At 42.6% G+C, this 19,097-nt stretch overlaps 1 protein-coding gene across 4 annotated transcripts in view; it reads right to left on the reverse strand.

The window, feature by feature from the left end:
* The window catches only part of YTHDC2 (YTH N6-methyladenosine RNA binding protein C2), a 999,369-nt gene that overhangs the window by 890,079 nt on the left and 90,193 nt on the right, over window positions 1-19,097 (reverse strand). For all 4 annotated transcript variants that reach the window (XM_069226524.1, XM_069226522.1, XM_069226518.1 and 1 more), the window contains exon 4: window positions 4,425-4,621. In XM_069226524.1, coding sequence (XP_069082625.1) covers window positions 4,425-4,621 — 197 coding nt within the window. The remainder of the gene's footprint in view (window positions 1-4,424; window positions 4,622-19,097) is intronic.

Here is a 19,097-nt window from a genome sequence, read left to right on the forward strand (position 1 = left end):
TATGTTTGGTATTGATTGTGGGTGTGATTGTCTTTGATAAGAATGGGACCAACCATACCATAGCTATAGAAACAGTTTCTTCATAATTAGTGCCTACTCTTTCAACAATAGATAGATTTAAAATAGATGAGAAATATTTGCATTCACAGAGAAAATGTTCTTCTAATGTCTTCTATTGCTTATTGCATGAGTATGTTGCTATAACAGATGTGAGAGATTGTTATGTTTGCACACAGATTCCAGCCTCTGTTGAGGAGGGAATTGCCTATCATAGTTTACCGCTTTCTTACAGCATAGGTTGTAGTCTTTTACTAACACAATCCTATAACCAGGAGTATACCCAGTATTTTACTCTAATAAAGATGTGGTGTTTTCTTTTGTACCTGTCATTAGGGATCTCAATAAGATAGCTAAGGATAATAACATAGAAATAGTGAAGGGTTTCTTTGAACCCACATTAACGTTTGGAACTGCTTTGACACACAGGAATAATTTAACCTGTTTGCTTTCATCTTTAGAAAATAGTTTTCTAGATTACACAGATGATAGGAGAAGGGTAATCGAGGCTAAAATAGATAAGGGATTAGTTTCACGTAGTCCTGGGATTGACTATGCATACACTGACATTACTAATCAAGAGAGACTAACTTTAGATGCGCAAAATGTAGGAAAGCTTTGTATATACAGACCACAATCTAGGGTAGATAAAATATTTGTGGGAACGAGTGAATGTAGGCATGTGTTTTTGTTTAAGAATAAGTGGATATTCATGTTAAATGATCAAGACCCACCTGTGCCTGGACTCTATTACATTTGTGGGAAAATGCATAATATTACCGTTTTCCTAGAGTATGGTATGGCACATGTTATTTGGGAACAGTGTTCCCGAAAATGTACCAACTTGATGACTTGAGTAAATTTCCTAAAATGACTAAATTACAACGAAAGACACAAAAGCGAGAATCAGTTTCTAGTTTTGTTGGGAACATATTTGGAGCAATAATTCCTTCAGTGGGACTTGTTCTGAATTCTATTAAAATGTAACAGTTGTCTACAGCAATGGATAACATGCTGACAAGCTATTCAGCAGCTATTATCCTTTAGGATATAGAAATGGCTGTGGTAAGAGCCATGTCTCTTCAGAACCGTCTTGCATAAGACATTGTTTTAGCAAAGGAGGGCGGAGTTTGTAAATTACTGGGTCTGCATCATTGTTGTACCATCATACAGGACAACAGTGATGAGGTTAGAGGTTTGATAAAAATTTTTAACAAAAGATGAAACTAAATTAAAAGAACTAACAGAGCTCACTGTTTAGGAAAAAGCTGGCAAAGGGATGACTGCTGTGGGGAACTGGATTGGCAACCCTGGGAAAAGGATTGGTAATGAAAATAATACAAGGAGTTTCAATTATTGTGATTTGTCTAATTGGTATGTGAGGAGTATGCAAATTGTACAAAGTGATCAAAAGAAGATTTGAAAAGAGTCAGCGGAGGGTAGAATTTCAGTTGGAAAGATTATATGGGAAAAACTCAAAGAAGAAAATAATTTATAAAATTGTGAGAGAAACAATTTTAGAAAAACAGTACAATGAAATAAATACATTAATTTGGGATGTAAGTGTGATAACATATATAGTCATCAGAGGAGGGATTGTGAGCGCAGATTTGACATGAAATAATTATTTTATGTAATCAATACTGATGCACCAACATGAGAAATGCTTCAAATGAAAAAGAAATGTTAACATGAAAAGTGTGCCTGTTTAGTGGTCGCCATCAGAGTTAAAGGCCTGCACCTCTTTTTTGAAAATGTGTTAACTTAGTGATGAAAGAAAAATATTCTGTCTCCTTAAGAACATGTGCTTTGAAAAATAAATGTTTAAATTAATACGAGTAATTCATGAGTTTTCTGTGGTGCCTTTCTAGAGAACAAGGCCAGAGCTAATGTTGAAAGTCTGCCAAAAGGAACTGAAGACATTTGTTCTCTGCTGTGTGTCAAGCAGCCAAGGTCACAGCATGTCAAGCTAAGCTAAAGTATCAAATATAAATAATTATTTGCGAAGAATTACAAGCTACCTTTGTCTTAATCACGGGTTTATTCTGTGTTCGTACTAAAGGAATGTGTTTCTCTCTAGGGGAAGATCTGATTTGGGAAAATGTTCCTACTCCTTCCTGACTATCGTCCGGAAGCAAGTGCATTCAGAAATGCGTTGAACAAAAGACCTTCACTAAACAGTGCGGAAAAGGCCTCAGAGATAATAATTCATATCGTTTGGGATTATGCAAAAAGGAAGAGGCAGAGAAATACAGAACATTTAAGCTAGTAGTGGAATATTTTCTGATGTGCTGATGTTCTGTGATTGGGTGAAAACTTCATATGTTCATAAATCATCCAATCACAGAAATTTTGCAAGTTTAATTTAATGTTTGCGAATCAGACATTGGCATTCATTCATTGCTTCCTGGTTTCCAGAGACTTTACTTCTCATTTCTTATGATCTGTCACTTTGATATGTCATGCTTCAACCAGTCAGTCTACTGACTTCTGGTATTTTTTTATTATTTTGAATTATTTTCTAGGCTCCGTGCAATAATGCTGGGGCTTACTTTAGCACTTAGTGCTTAGAGCCTATACTGCTATGCTGCCTGCCTTAAATAATTAATTTGATGGCTCAGAGAACTTAGTCCAAATTTCTGAATTGTCACCCCTTTCACTGCCTCTGTCGTGATGCTGAGGTCCCCCTGATGAATTTGTAACCTGATTGCTGTTTACCTTAAGGAGAGGTAAATGTATGAATTCTGTGTATTGTATTTGTCTTTTTGTTTTACAGGTACCAGCAGCTACTGTTTCAAATGTCTGCTATTTTTTTATAGTGCCACAGCTAGATGTTTTCTAAATTAATGTTACTAAATATTTTGCATGATGCCCACCATGCTAATGCTAATTTGAGGTTAGTGGGATGTTTTCTCTATGCCTATGATTTGACATTGTTTATTTACCGAATCAAATGTATGCTATGGGCCTGATTACAACTTTGGAGGAGGTGTTAATCCGTCCCAAATGTGACGAGTTCCATAGGATATAATGGACTCGTAATACGGCTGGTGGTAAATCCGTCACTTTACCGTCACTTTTGGGACGGATTAACACCTCCTCCAAAGTTGTAATCAGGCCCTATCTCTCTTACACAGCTGTATGCGTTATTGATTTATGTTCTAACTATTGAGTTCATTGTTTTATTTTCTCTGTTTAAACTAAGATTCTTCAGGCCAATCCATCAGCCTGTGATGCTACTTTATTTGTGCTATTTGGTGTTGAGAATAATTTTTGTGACCTTAGAATTGTTAATATAGGGAGATAAATATTTTAATTGATACTGAACGGTGTGGTTATTCATGGCCAAATGGGTCATGGTGCGTCACATATTGATTCTTTGGTGATTATGAATATTGTTTAATGTTGTTGCTTTATGTGTCAATAATCAATATGTCAATGAATGTGGTAATCAATAAATCTAAACAAGTCAAAAGGTTCATCGACCTTAAGGCAGCGTCCAATCACTCACTTTTATGAAATAATAAGATGAGACAAGGATCTGCGCTGCAACAGGTGCCACACTTTGTGTTGCTCCTCAATGAAAGCTATATAGCCCGAACTCAAGTAAGCTCCTACAGCCTCATTAATAAGTAGGGTAGGGAGCCGACACCCAAGACATGGACAGCAGTAGGGACTGATCCATCTGATACCTCCGAAGAATGCTAAGGTTTCCATCACAAATCCTTGAGGCAGGAAGGCGGCTGGGATAACCTTTTAATGGAGCAGAGGCGTGTGCAGTATAGCAAATTCTCACAACCAATAGGAGACAACTTGGAAGGATGCTACCCTAGTGCAGAGCACATCACCTTCAGGCAGACAGAAAATGGATACAGACTTAGGTATTTAAGTTAGGAGGAAATAGCAATCCTCCGGGAGGTGAATTGGTTCTTAGGACCCTCTGAAGGATCTATCAACCTGTTGGGAAGGTTGAAGTGCATTATTACAAGAAACTGGCATACCTCTCCCAAGTGGACCATCTCTCCTAATGAAATTAATGGGAGTAGACACTATAATCATTTACAGACCTACTGTACTAGATGTACTAGATATAACACACAACAATATTGTTTACTTCTAAATAAAAGTGTTGAACATTCACTGGTGTCCTTCCATTGTATAAGTGTGTACACTGATATACAACAATCAGTAGTGGAAATAGAATATCAGACAATTTTAAGGAATATAGAGTTGTGTTGGGGGGGAGGGGGCGAAAGTAATATAATGCTTGCACTGACAAATTGCCTCCAGTAAAAAAGCCCACATTAAAGCAATCAAATATGGCGTACAAAGTAAACCAAACTGGACAGCACTAATTAAAGACATACCAGCTTCAACAGCAAACACATTTCCTCGCTCTGTTTTGGGTAGAAGTTCTGCACGTTCCTTATTCGTGACGGGAAATCTTTGAATCAGGCTCCTGACAGCATGTTTCGTATTGTGTGTCAAGTTGCAGGTCATCATTGCACGGGTCATCTCGGAGCCATCTTTCTTCCTTACGGTTAAAAATCTGTTTGCACCTTTTCTAAAAAGGAAACGTATTTTAACAACAGACTCGAATAACCCAAGATGTACTGCGATTCATGTACACACGCAGCATGCGTTGAATGGCGCAATGCTTCACATCCGGTTTAGAATTGCGTTTGTGAAGAACACATTAAAAGTACAGCATCTAAACCATGCGTTTCTAACCATATGCCAATTTACTGTTATGCAGAACAACGTTTAATAATATATGACACTGGCTGATCACATCTAGTACTCCACCCATACAGCGGAGGGCAAAGGAGTGGTACTATGCAAGGAGGAGAGAAAGAATGGGTGAACACAATAAAATATTTGACTGTTCAGCATTTCAGTATCTCAGAAACTGTGCACTCCCACCCTCCCCCCAAAAGCAAAGCGAATCAAAAATAACATTTGCTTTGCTTCTTCTATGGCTTGTAGTTCTTCAGTTGTGTACTAGCAGTGGTACCTGTTTACCTGCAATAATGCCCATGAAGTGTTTTTCTTGTACCAGAATTCTATGTATTTTTAAATACACACACTCAAATATCAGGCAATGTATACTGACAAACATGTTATATCACGGGTAACTAGGTGCTTAGACTGCAAAGTATGGGGAATTTGTAATCTGCACTTAGTGACACTGCTACAGGGGTAAAGAGATGTGTGGAAGGTAAATACTTTCGGGCGCGGAGGAAAATAAAAAAACATCTGATTGTCATATAAGCTGCTACACTTTGTAAGTAGTTCCAAACATAACACGCAGTGCACAAATCATTAAGACCTATTTACATTGAAACTTACTTACAAAGTAAACATACATGTGTACATTTGCATACGTGTCTTATATTTACTACTGCACCTAGGCAGAACTTTACACTTTTTTGATATTCACCATTTCAACAAGTGTATAGTCACACCAGGATGTAGACTTATATTTCTCCATCCAAATGAATGTGAGCAGAGCCTCCTACAACAGGAATTACATGTGTAAAGTTAATAGCAGTAACTTGCACATGTTTGTGTTGAGCTCCGCCACCGTGCTGGAGCTCTCCCTATGGGAAAGTATAAGGAAAATGAACTCGGTTTATTATTATTAAAAAATATACTTTATTGTAAAGTATACATGTAAATGAATTTAAAATATTTTTTAACCTTCAACGAATATAAAGTTACAGCATATTAACATTAACTCAACAAATTATATGTGCATTAAATCATTAATTTAAATATTTTATTAATATTTTTTTAAACATTACTCTAAAAAATGAACACATGCACGAGCATTTTTACTTAATATGTAGTAATTTTCGTTAAAATGTTTTTCAAGTAATGTAAATTATATATGATTAATCTGTCCAAATAATGTAATTATTTTCACATTAGTTCTTATGCGGTGCTAGTTTAATTTAATGTCTCCATTGTTTCTAAGAAAGTAGGGTGAAGTACCTAGGAGTGGCTATTTGTGGTGTTTGAATTACTCCAAGTCTTATAGGTGGGGTACATGTAAACTTATTTTGACACATTTAGGTCTGTGGTAACTTTAAAAGTGTAATTTCTGAATAGAAATTGGCTTTTTCTTTGGTGGATGTGTCTTTGTATTAGCTCTAAACCGCAACTTATATTTCTCTAAACCCCTCCCATTTAGAAGTAATCCCAATTTTCCAGCCACTCCACCTTGTACCTCTCACATTTACTACTGAAACATATACCTACAAGAGTGCAGGTCTAAATCACCATAGCGGAGCACTCCACATCTGATCAGGCCATGAAGCTCTTGGCCGCTCACCATGAAACTCTGCACCGCTCCAGGTCCCCTTTGAGTGGAAGGTCTCTGGATCAGTCCCAGAGTCGCTTGCATCGGCCCTTGTTGCACTCCTGTAGTTCTTCAGGTAAGTCCCATAAGAAGTCATCCAGGAACCTGAAGTGCTCTTCGACTTCTCCCATTCTTTGGACTATGCAAAATAATGACACCACAAATCCGGGCCCTACTCTCAGCTTGTTCTGTTTTCTGCACAGCTATCTTCAGAAACTGGGTCCGCTCTGTGCTTACCCGAGTTTCTCGGAACGATCTCCACCCAAAATGCGAGAGTTTCATGAGGCCATGAGCCTCATTTTTGGGTGACCAAACCCCTCTGGAGTGTCCCCAGGCCCCATGGGTTCAGAAGGGTCTTCGGCTGAGGCTCCATCGGAGGGTTTCCCTCTGCATCAGTCGACCTCTCAGGATCCATTAGTGGATGCAGATCGGTCCCGGCTGCAGGTTCATGACCTCCAAGGACCATTCCAGTGGTGCCATTCCCACCACTCTCTCTCCTGAAGTGTGTTTCATGTCATTCTGGCAGCCAGGGGCTCCTCTACTGAAACTATTTCCATCTGCCAATGAGATAAGATTGTGCCTTGGAGTACATTTAAATCAGTTGATTTTGTCTGCACACTGGCCTGAAGTTCTCTTCTTTGTCTATCCCTGGACTATCAAGGCTTTGCTTTGGGCACATATACAAAATATCTGTCCACCTATTCTGCCTTTCTATGGTTGCCGGACCAACCTTCCCAGTTCAAGTCACCTGTTCTGACTAAATTCCCTAAAGGTTTGAAGCATATGTTCCCTCCTACCTCATTCAATATGCCTCAGTGGTACTTGAATTCACTTCTCACCGTCCTAATGTGTTTTCTTCTTGAGCCGATACCCAGCTGCCCTCTTCGGCTCCTAACTCTCAAACCTGTCTTCCTTGTGGCAACTGCATCTGCCAGGAGGGATAGCAAATTGCAAGCGCTTTCCGTTAAACCTCCCTCCATACACTTCATTTTCCCCAGAAAAGCTGATTCTAAGAAGTTGTCCATCCCCTTTGCCAAAGGTGGTCACACCTTTTCAAGTCGGTAAGAACATCACTGTGCCTACCCTTTTCCCCCCTCATCATTCTTCTAAAGAAGAGGAGAGTCTCTACTACCTGGTTTTAGAAAGAGCGATAATGTTCCACATTAATCGTACCAAAGAATTCCAGGTGGACATTCAACTCTTTGTTGGATTTGCAGGAGCAAAGAAAGGGAAGGCAAATCAGAAGAGAACCATGCCGCGATGGATCATCCTCTGCATTAAGATCTGCCACACAATAACTAAGAAACAGCCCCCTGAGGGCTTATGAGCTAATTCTACCAGAGCTAAAGCTGCAACCACTGTGTTGGCCAGAGGCGTCACAGTCCTGGACATCTGTCAGGCAGCTACGTGGGCATCACTGTACATGTCCACCTAACATCTACTGCCTTGACAGTCAGGTGTGGCGAGATGGGCATTTTGTCTATTCAGTCATCCAGGACTTCTTAGTTTGAAACAAACCCACCTCTGGGAACAGATTTCTTTGGTATCTATTTTTAAGATACATAATCTGCAGCTACAGGTCTCTATCAGATGAACAAGTTACTTGCTGACCCTCCCATCCTCCCTGTTCTGCAACTGTCTCCTCACATAAAAGAGATCCCTCAGGACCTCACTTCTGTCACACTAGTCCTTCCTCCTCAGCTTGGCTCCGTGCTTCTGGTGCGTAAAAATAGTCAAGAACTGAGGTGAGCGCGCTGGGGCGGCTCCTATATAGTCTCTCTCCAGGTACCACTGACACCCCAAGTGCTTCAGGGACTTTTTGAAAAGAATGAGAAAAAGGCACACTAGTTATTGACAAAATGGTGAAAAAGCAACTGAGGGAAGTATGTCTGGATCTGCACTTTTGACATCGAAAAGAAGGAAATGAGGTCAGCGCACTGCGGTGGCATCTATATAGGCACTGCACGTCACTTACAGCACAGACAACACAACGACACCAGGAGGAGCCGAAAGGCACCATCTACCGGCACGCATGGGATTACTAAAAACAAATCTCCAGATCCAGTTTGACGCTAGGGGAATATTCTAAGGTAAGGAATATGAGACTAGAAGTCTCTATCAGATTCAACTTTTTGGGCCCCATTGCTAGTGACAGGACCAAAGAAAACCTGCCCATACTTAGACCATAGCAAGCTGTCCTATCAGGCAGTACCAGGCTGCCAGACTGCCTGAAAGGTCAGTCCAACACTGATGAAGAATCCGCTTCTAGTCTTATAATTCTATTTTTAGATGACCCAAATCCTTTGTTGTAAGTAGGGTGGCAGAAGTATAGTACTTAAGCTATACACAATATTAGGTGGATATAAACATTTAAAAAATTGGGTCCCCACTTAAATATTTGATTATGCTAGTTTAAGAAATAGTTTTTTCAAAAACATACTTTTTAGTTCTACATTCTCACAATCAATATTAGAGAAATGTTGGTTCCCATTTTCATTATAAATAAATAAAGAGCACAAATTAAAAACAGATATTACCACAAAGAAAATTATATTACCCATTTAATATATATTTCTCAAATCTCACACAGGAGTTGGGATGGCCTGGTGGATGGGTAAACGGCACACTAAGCTCAGCTCATGCTACCACTTCAAAAGTCTGCACCAGCCAACATATTGACATTGACTTTTATAGGTACCAATGAATGTTTGTGTGAAGTAGGGAGAACTAAGCTGCTCGCAATGGACTCAACATTGCAAGTTGTTAGAAATTGGGTCTCTAGTTGGCAGTGGTATGCACAGTTCAGGTAGGGACTAAAATCTTAGTCAGGGTAACTCACAACACAACCTAAATCATCCTCTGCTGACCCTCCGGTATCTTGGCACAGAGCAGGCATGCATAACTTAGAAGGCAATGTGTAAAATATTTGTGCAATAACTCATACAGTAACACAGTGAAAACACCACAAAAAGTACTCCACACCAGTTTAGGAAATAGATATTATTTATTTGAATAAAATAAGACCAAAACGACAAATATCCAATATGCAGAAGTCAAGATATCACCTTTTAAAGGTTTAGATGAGCCTCAATGCTAATGAATCAGTGGTTTTATTATTTTTATACACAGTATTTGTGATGCGTAAAAAATAACGACACAGAGGGTCACAGAGGAGGAGATGCGCCAGAAAGTAAAGAGGTGTGTTAGTTTTTCTGGTATGGTGAAGGTGATGTGTTGTTTCTTTGTACGCGGCAAGGTGCTGCATCGGTTTCCGGGAGCATGGCTTTGCTTTCTGACTGCGATGCAGGGATATTTTGATGCCAGGGACGATGCGTGGAAAATCCAGAATGCGTTGTGAAGAGGCAGGCGATGCGGCGATTCTTCAGCCGTGAGACTGGCTCTGCGTCGATCCGGCAGGCTCCATCATATTTTGGTGGTGCATCAATTTTCTGATGCACTGGTTTTTCTTCTCCTTGGTGAAGTCTTTGATGGACCTGAGACTTCAGAACAGACAGGAGGCAAGCTCAACCCAAGCCCTTGGACAGCACTTGTGGGAAGAGTCCTCCAGCAGTAAGGGGCCAGCAGGCAGCAGGGCAACAAGCAGGCCAGCAGTCCTTCCAGCAAAGCAGTCCAGATGAGTTATTTGAGCAATCAGGCAGTCCCTCTGATAGAGTCCAGTTGTAGGTCAAGAAGTGTCTGATTTGGTAGGTCATAGACCCAGTATATATACCTAAAAGTGCCTTTGAATTGGGGGAAAACTTCAAAGAGTGGTTTTGAAGTGCACAGGTTCCCCTTTCAATCCAGCCCTATCTGCAAGGATCCCTATTGGAGGTTATCAGTTGTTTGTATGAGAGCAGGCCTCTGGCTTTTGAAATGTGAGAGCCCCTCCACCCTTCTTGTCTGGGAAGACCCATCAGTATGCATATAAATGCAGATGCAGCTGAGTGCTCTGTGTTTATGGCTCTCCAGGTGGAATGCACAAGGGGAGCTGTCAACCAGCACAGACCATACATGGATTGGAGGCAGGCTGAAAGGCACAGAGCAGTAAGTGCAGATAAATGCCTACTTTCTAAAAGTGGCATTTCTAAATTAGTAATGTAGAATCTAACGTCACCAGTAAGTAGGATCCCTCACTACCGTTCTAAACATGACAAGGCTATTCCTCTCAGATCAGATATTACCACATAAAAGCATAAAAGGGAATTTCTAATGCTGACCTATGAAAGGAGCAAGCTTCACAGTAGTGAAAAACAACCTTGGGAGTTTTTCACTACCAGGATATGTAAAAACCTATAAGTATATGTCCTGCCTTTTACTTACATAGAACCCTGCCCTATGGGCTACCTAGGGCCTACCTTAGGGGTGACTTATATGTAAGAAAAGGGGAATTTAAGGCTTGGAAAGTAGTTTTAAATGCCAAGTCGAAGTGGCAGTGAAACAGCACACACAAGCCTTGCAGTGGCAGACCTAAGACATGGTTAAGGGGCTACTCATGTGGGTGGCAGAATCCATGCTGCATTACCACTAGTAGCATTTAATTTACAGGCCCTGGGCGCACAAAGTGAACTTTACTAGGGACTCCTAAAACAAGCAAGAATTAGTTCAAAAAATGGAGGGAGGCAGGAAAAAAGTTGGGGGAAGACCTGCGTAAGGCTGTCAGGTCCAACACAACCGCTCGGTCTTACATTTGCTTTGCCCTCATTTGGTTGTGATAGGGAAATAATTGCCAGGTCATTTCATGTTAGCAGCACATCATGTTTAGAGCACTAGACTTTAATTTAACAAATCAGTGCGTTCTGTGAATTGTAGGCCTCATTTGTTTTCACAGGAACCTTTAGGATTAACACAACTGAAAACAATAATTGGTAATATGAATGGAGCTTGTAACATGGTTCCCTGTTGCCACTGAGAATTTAGCAGCAGAGAAGAGCATGAGATAGACATGCTTGGTTGGACCCTGCCCCTGCCCCTGACTTAGACTTTGCTAACAGTATCTTGCTTGGTCCAAACACAGTTTCATTGAGAAACCCTGGGCTCAACCTCTGGTAGCTATTGCCTAAAACAGTAGGCTTTTTCCCAGTGTATGTAAAAATTAAAGTAGTCCCAAAACAATACTGAAGTGAGTAAAACGAACAAAAGAAAATCCCAATCCAAATTGAGAAATGGACAAATGTAATAAACAAAATGACATAAAACTGCATTAAGTGAAACAGAAATACGATTTTTTTAAGATGGCAAACCAAAAAGATGCAATAAAATATAATACAAGTGAATAAAGCAGTTGACTGTGACCTACTGTATTTTTTTAGTCGAACAGTTAGAAGCACAGAGGTGTGGAATTTAATACCATATCTAACTGTCCATTGGACAGGTTGCTTCATAAATCTACTTGTCCTGTAACAAAATCCAATTGTCCCTTTAGTGCCATGTAGTGCAGCGACAAATTATGGAAGCAATCTCATTATATAAGGGTTCTGATAATAGCCTCTCTGATTATGCCAGGGCTCACACTATATTAGTGTTTGAATACTAGCAAATCCCTTATTCTGGCACCTTTCTACAGATGTGCATACTCAGGCTGTAGGTAGCAGTAGTTCCAGTTTTGTAATGCCCTTTTCTGTCTGTGCACACCTACAAACGTGCGTGTTTTAGGGGTTTTTACCAGCTGTTCTCTACTTGTTTTCCATACTGAGAACATTTGGAAATGTATTCCTGACAATTGGGGGAAAAACATAATTGGAAGGAAAGTGAACTCAACACATTTTTGCATGAGCAAATCTAGACATACATATTTGCTTGAGCTAAAATGTAGTTCACAAATATTTTCGAGGCGTACCATTTCCTGGCCTACTTTTGGATACTCTTGGTAACTCATGAGTCATAAATCTGCACTAATGCAAGGACATATACCATGGATGCACTTTTGACACTTCCGTTACGAATTGGGCCCCTAATTAGGTCTGGCATTAACCAAGACGTTTTGTTTTTATTACAATTCTGTCTCTCGCTCTCTCTCTCTGGTGGAGTGACACCATTGTGCTCTTTCCCAAGGAGCATATCGGCATGCAAAGCAGTTTTGTTCAATGCCAGGAATTACTGTGGCAATGTGTGCTTTTGAGACCAAAAAATGTTTCTGCTTTTGCCAATGTTTGTTAGAATGGTGAGGACCTGGCAGCTCCCACAAGAATAAAGTTTTACAAAAAACATGTAAAAAAAAAAGACATGCATTAACAAAGTCAAAAGGCTGATGACTAATGTCAGACCTAATCACTTTGACAATGCTTGTTTAGTTGCAGGTTTCCTATAATCTTGTTGAAATGGATTACACAGATTTTTGCATTATATATATATAAATATATATATATACACACACACACACACACACACACACACATATATATATATATATATTTATTTTTTGAAATACTAGCATGCATCAACACATTTTACTAAATTATGCTTCAAAGAAATGATACCTAAAATTCCACAGCAGCTCAGCAAAACGTTTTTTTTCCTCATTGCATTTTTTAATGAACGTTTTGATTTTGAAATCAAAGAATCCTCAATATTGCTTTCAAACTTCTGCAATATTTGCATCTAATCAGAAAGCATTCTGGGAGCATTATACGTAGCCTCATATTGTTCAACTTTGCAAACATGAGTATACATTTTTATACTGGAACTACTATCTGTCAGAGCTTACATTTCGTTAGCGCGCACTCACAATAATAAAGGCTTTGCATTAATAAACCCTAAATTCAAGGTCGAACAGCATTAACATACAGACAGAGATGTTACCAATGCTGTGGACAATGCACTTCCCTGATCCATAATGTGGCACGATAAACTGACAGCCAAAGTGTTTGTGATGCAGGGCCATGGGTCTACTTGTCCCAAGGACAAAATAAATATAAAAACTTGTTGTCCTTGACCCCAAACAATATGTCCTAGGTGTCGGGTTATAGGAATTCCACACCTGTGAAGCGGGGGCTGGGTAAACCTTAGAGGTTCAACACAGTCAAGATTTTAAGTTTTCCAGCTCTAGACGTGAAAACACCAGTGCTTGTGGATTACATTTACAGAGATAACTAGTGTGTGGAAGTAGTTTTTTCTATAGGTAAAAAAACAAACATTCATTTTACTTTTGCAGTTTCAGAGTTTTATGCTGCAGCCATCCATGTCATAAAAAAGCAGGACGCTATCCTTGGGTAGGCATGCTACCATTACTTCGCAGACCTTACATGGAGAGTCATTACACTGCAGGAGTTACATTTGCAGTTATTACATCGCAGGTACGTTTTTTTTTGTATCTTTACTTTGTATTTTGTTTTACTTTGCATGCAAGTTACTTTAATGTAACTGTATGCATACATTTATTCATGTATTTATTTACAAATACTCTATATGAATTTATATTCACTGAAAAAAATATGATTAAAAAGTGAGTTATGTTTAAGGCTTAAATGTGCAAAACCACTGAAATTTGCCAGCTAAGCTCCTAACGCACACAATGTAACTCACAGCTGACCACCATGTTGCTATCGAGTCAATGTTTTTACAATCTGTGCTATTGTTAAATATGTTTTTTGCTCATGATGGCCAAACGTGAGTTATGTCATGTGTTGTGTGGATTCCTAAACCGGTAACTGGTAAATCTGAGTCGGCTGTGTGCAGTGGAATTTGAGCACAGGGCATGGCCACTCTCATGGGTCTGGCAAAGAAACTGATCACTGGTGGTTGGGGATGGGGGCCTGGCCGCTCAAGCCATGCTGTACACAATTCTGCGCAGTAGGGGTCCTGTGACCAACCTACCCCCAGTGCACACCATCTTCACCCACACTCATTGAGTATTGGATGCAGGGCCTGGCCTGCTGCCTACACCTATGTCCGAACTGAAGAAGCTGTTTTTCACTGGGAGTTGGGCACAGGGCCTGTCATATGGTGAAGTCCTGTGCCCTACCTCCTGTGTTCTAAGCAGAGCCAGGCACTTACTTCAATATTTGGCTTTGCATCTAATTTCTTTTTTTTTTTTTTGTACAAAGCCTGAAACTTGCGAGTTGCAAGTCAGGTGTAAAATGGCTATCAAATCTAGCACCTAAAATGTGTGTTTAAGAGCTCAGTTCCCTAACCCTCACAAAACCATACACTGCCAAAACGCGTTGGTCCTTTTTTTTTAGGTTTTGCCTGCACGGCGTGCGCTTGCAAAATCTTTGTCTTAAAAAAACAAAAGATTTTAAAAGGATGTAGAACCCGCCCAATACTTATCTGAACTAACTATTGGTCAAATCTATTGTCGCTTGTTTTTACTTGCTCATCTTTGGCCAGCACGTCGTGCATGTCATCATCTGCATTCACTTCCTGCTCTTCCAGCTCTGCTGTTGCAGTCGTGTGGAGCTTTGCCAAAGTACTCCTTTCAGTCACTCACATTGGCTTCCACTAACTATTCACTTGCCAGGTAATATTTACAGCCACTACACCACTCACAGTGCCAAGCCAGTACAGCGACCCAGTAAGATGTCTTATTGTGTTTACTGTGTGCAACGCTCTCCCCTGCCTTGCTGCTTCCCAGTCCTTGTGCTGGAGGACCGGAGCGGCATTTTTTTTCACACCGTCTGCCATGGCAGCAAAAAAGAGAGAATCCTGCTGAGATTATACTGAGGATATTCCAGATAGAAGCGTGTGTGTCAAACACGAATAGCCCCCTTCATTGGTTTTAAAAGAGGAAGCGTTGCTTCACAAGCCAAGGTACGCGTACTTTGCTGCACAAAATGGGGCTTCTCGAGAAGTGGGTAGTTTATTTGTATGACGGTGCAGTGGAATAGTGGCTGTAGGTGCCTGTCTACCCTTCCCCTCCAAATGGGCACACGCAACCTGGCTGGCTGCTTTTTCACTCTTCATTTTACTCAAATAGCTTTCGGTAAGGCATGCATTTCGCCAAACGCTCTGCTTACCACACATCGCTACATTAATTAATGTTTTAAGAAAGAAAGAAGAACATGTCAGTAAACATATAGTTCAAAACTGGCTGCTAGGAGCAGAGCCAAGATGGCGCCGAGGACAGACGCGCTGTAATCAATCTCCGTCCCGGCCCCAAATTTTTCCTGCCTGGTGATGTAGGAAGAATAGGAATACATCACATACAAACAAACATAAGTTCCCAAATCCCAATACAAACATTTTAGGCTAGATAGTTGTAAACCAATGTAAGTAGTGAAAGGTTTAATACATGACATGTTAAAAAAGACAGACTGTGGGATCAATAGAAAAGGCAGGTCATATTTAGGACAAACAAACACTTGTTACTTAGGAAACATATACACATGCTGCATTGTTAAGTTAGCTGTGCTGAAACACATAAGAGGCCCAAGCCACATTAGAATGAGAGTTTTTCTTTAAAGCTGCACCAACTGTTGCTTTCAAAATGTTCACTTAGCATGAACAGGGTGGAACAGAAGGGTGTATCCTTCCTTAGCACAGGGGTCCTAAAAACCACTAGTCATTCATATTGTGTTAAGGGGAACTGTGTAAAGGGTCAGATAAGTATTTGCAAGGGAGGGCTACCATGAGCAGCACGCAACATATAATCTCTTCTTGTGCAGAAAGATAGATATGGTGAATGACGTCACTGTAACTTGCCCACCCATGAGGCCAACAAGTGCAAGTGCTTCTTTCCAGAGGCACCTCATTACCTTATCTGTACTGCTTGTAGTTGCTTACGTAAATGCTGAACTCTTGACCACAGTTTTTTGTGGTTTTTACAGTATAAATGCTACTGGTGTTTGAACCAGAACTTTGAACTTCAGTCATGGCCTCTATGTTGAGACTGCCTGTTGTTCCCAGCTGAAAATCGATTAAACCTATATTATTGTGTCAAATTGATCTGTCTCATTTTGTTAACAGATTTCCCTCTAACACTGGAGATCCGCCAGACTCCGAGCTGGGCCCCCCGAGTGGGAGTGGAGGTGCGGCGGTGCCCCCGGTGAGGCCACGACAGCGAGAGCGGCCCCCCGAACCACCTGGTGATCGGCCGCCCGACGGGGTCTACCTCGCCTTCAAAGCAGGGCCAACTGGGGCCCAGGAGTCACCAGACGAGCCTCCCGGGCGGTGAGGGCTCTGGTCCGCCCTCCGCCCTTCTCTTTACCCGCCCTGACCCTCGCCCCCCACCCCGCCTGGAAAGAGGGAAAAGGAACCGAGAGGGGCACAAGTCCCAGAACAGTGGGGAGGATTACCGCTGATCGGTGAGTATAGCGAGCACAGCCCAGGGTTCCGCCGGCGGGGTCGCACCGGAGCGGGGGGGGGAGGTTCTGGTGGATCTACGTTGGGATAGGGCCTCCACCCTAACAGATGCTGTCTATGAAGGGGGCTGGACGCTTGAGGTGAGGCACGGGGATCGGTGGTAATACTGAATGGTGACGGAGGTGGTGCCCCGTGCCTTCCACTGCCCGCTGGGGCCTGGGCTTCTACCCCCCGGTAAAGGGGGTGCAATAGAGGGGTGCAGACAGAAGCCAGCGGATGGACACGCCATAACAGCCTTGGCCCCCGTGCATCAAGACTGGCCAGCGGACGAGGGACAGACCTGAGGAGGCAACAAGTGGCAAGCGACGGAAACCAGAAGCGGCTGTGCCTTGGTGGCAGATTGGGAGGTCCACCCTGCCGGCCCCTCGCCTGTTGTCTGGAGAGACTGAGCAAGTCGAATGGGGGCCTGTCCGGCTCCTGCTTGTGAACAGCACAGAGACTCTGTTGGTGGTTATGGGGCTGAGACTGCCGGCAAGCCCTGTCCCCCTCTCCTCACCCCCCCCCACTCAGACTTCTCTGGTGGGAACGCGCTGCAGAGTGAGTTGTGGTACAGGTATTGGAGGACGGTCAGTGTCAAAGGGGGAGGTCGTGGGCCATAAACGATAGGATGGCGAGAGATAAAGAACCTAAACCACCCAGACAGGGACGTATGGACCGCTATACAAGGGTGGTAAACCCCCCACCCCTGGCTGGGGACTCTCTGGCAGTGCCTGATAATGCCGCCCTTTTGTCAGCAATTCAGTCCTCCAGGAAGGCTCTGGAGGGACGAGTGGGAGAGGTACGCTCAGAAGTATCCCTCCTGCGCCAAGATCTCCGGAACGTGGTAAAAAGGGTCACCTCGGCGGAAATGCAAATATCGGACCTGGAGGATACAGTCCAGAACTTCTGCAAGGAAATGGCCGAGACTAGTGTCCTCAACAAGGATATTATAAGGTGGCTGGAAGATGCAGAAAATCAGGCCTGCAGGAAAAATCTGAGATTCGTGGGTTTCACGGAAGGATCTGGGGGGACCAATGCAGTCGGTTTTTGGAAAACGTGGCTGAGGCGAGTCTTGCAGACAGAAAAGTTTTCGTCCTGCTTTATGAATGAACGTGCCCACCGGGCTTTAGGGGGTGCCCCCGTAGCGCCAACTACAATACATGCTCTTCTTCCCAGCCAAACTAAAAGTCATCTTCCATGGGAAAACGTTTTTCTTCCAATCCCCACAGGATGCATGGGAGTGGCTAGAGGAACGCCCTCAACTGTTCAGAAAAGGGGGCAACGAGTCGGGCAGAAGATCCGGGGTCCCCTGGGCCACACGATGGCTGGACCGGTCGCACCCCCGGAGAAGGGGCCGGAGGCAGCATAGAGGAGATGGAGACACGCCATGGAGAGTGGGTCGGTCGCCAAAGAGTGGAGCAGCATCATCCGAATCTGAGGACAGTTGGACACCGGTTATTCGAAAGAGAGACAGAAGGAAGGAAGCGGTTCTGGACATAGGTGGGACGGCCCAGAGTGCGAACGCAGGGTCAACAGCGGGGGTCTCCTTATCCGTTGGTGGCAGCCATCAATCGACTAGAAACTGAGGAAACGGTTCTCGGGACAGAAGGGAGCATCTAGACTGTGGAGGCAATGCAGTAACTTGGGGCCAAAGGAGTTGGAACTGAATGCGATAGCACCACCCCGTGCCTTTCCTGTGCTATCATGGAATGTAAACGGTCTAGGGGACAGTGTTAAACGGGGTCTGGTATCTCAGTACATAAAGAGAATACGCCCAGATGTTGTATTTTTACAGGAGACACATCTTTAAGGCACCAGGTTATGTTATGTTGGCACACGCAGGTTAAACCTCTGGCTCCAGGGGAGTGGCGATTTTAATCCGTAGATTCCCCCCCCCCCCTTCAGTGGACAGATCCAGCAGGAAGGTACGTGGGAGTACAGGCGCTTTGAGGGTAGACAGAAAGTACTGTTTATAAGTGTTTTTGACCCGCCTAGACTTCAAAAACTTGAGGACAAGCTTGCAGAGATTCTATTGGCAGCGGACTCCTCGACCCACACGGTGGGAGGTGATTTTAATGATGTAATGGATATGGAGTTGGATCGATCAGAGGTGTCTGGGGGAAGGGCCCACATACTCCACTGTATAAATTTGTGGCAACATTGGGACTGTCGGATCTGTGGCGACATGCCCATCGCATGCATAGGAAATACTCCTACTTTTCTGGGGCCCATAAAGTCTTTTCTAGGTTGGATTACACTTTTGCCCCATCGGGGGAAGTAGAGGTTGTCCACCAAGCGGACTATTTTGCCCAGTGCTTGTCAGACCATTCCCCCCGATGCTACAGATTGAGAAATCAGAGGGGAGTCCCCAAAGATGGAAGCTCGGAGATTGGGACTTGCAAGA

Source organism: Pleurodeles waltl, chromosome 1_1 (genome assembly GCF_031143425.1).
Source record: "Pleurodeles waltl isolate 20211129_DDA chromosome 1_1, aPleWal1.hap1.20221129, whole genome shotgun sequence".
NCBI lineage: Eukaryota > Metazoa > Chordata > Amphibia > Caudata > Salamandridae > Pleurodeles > Pleurodeles waltl.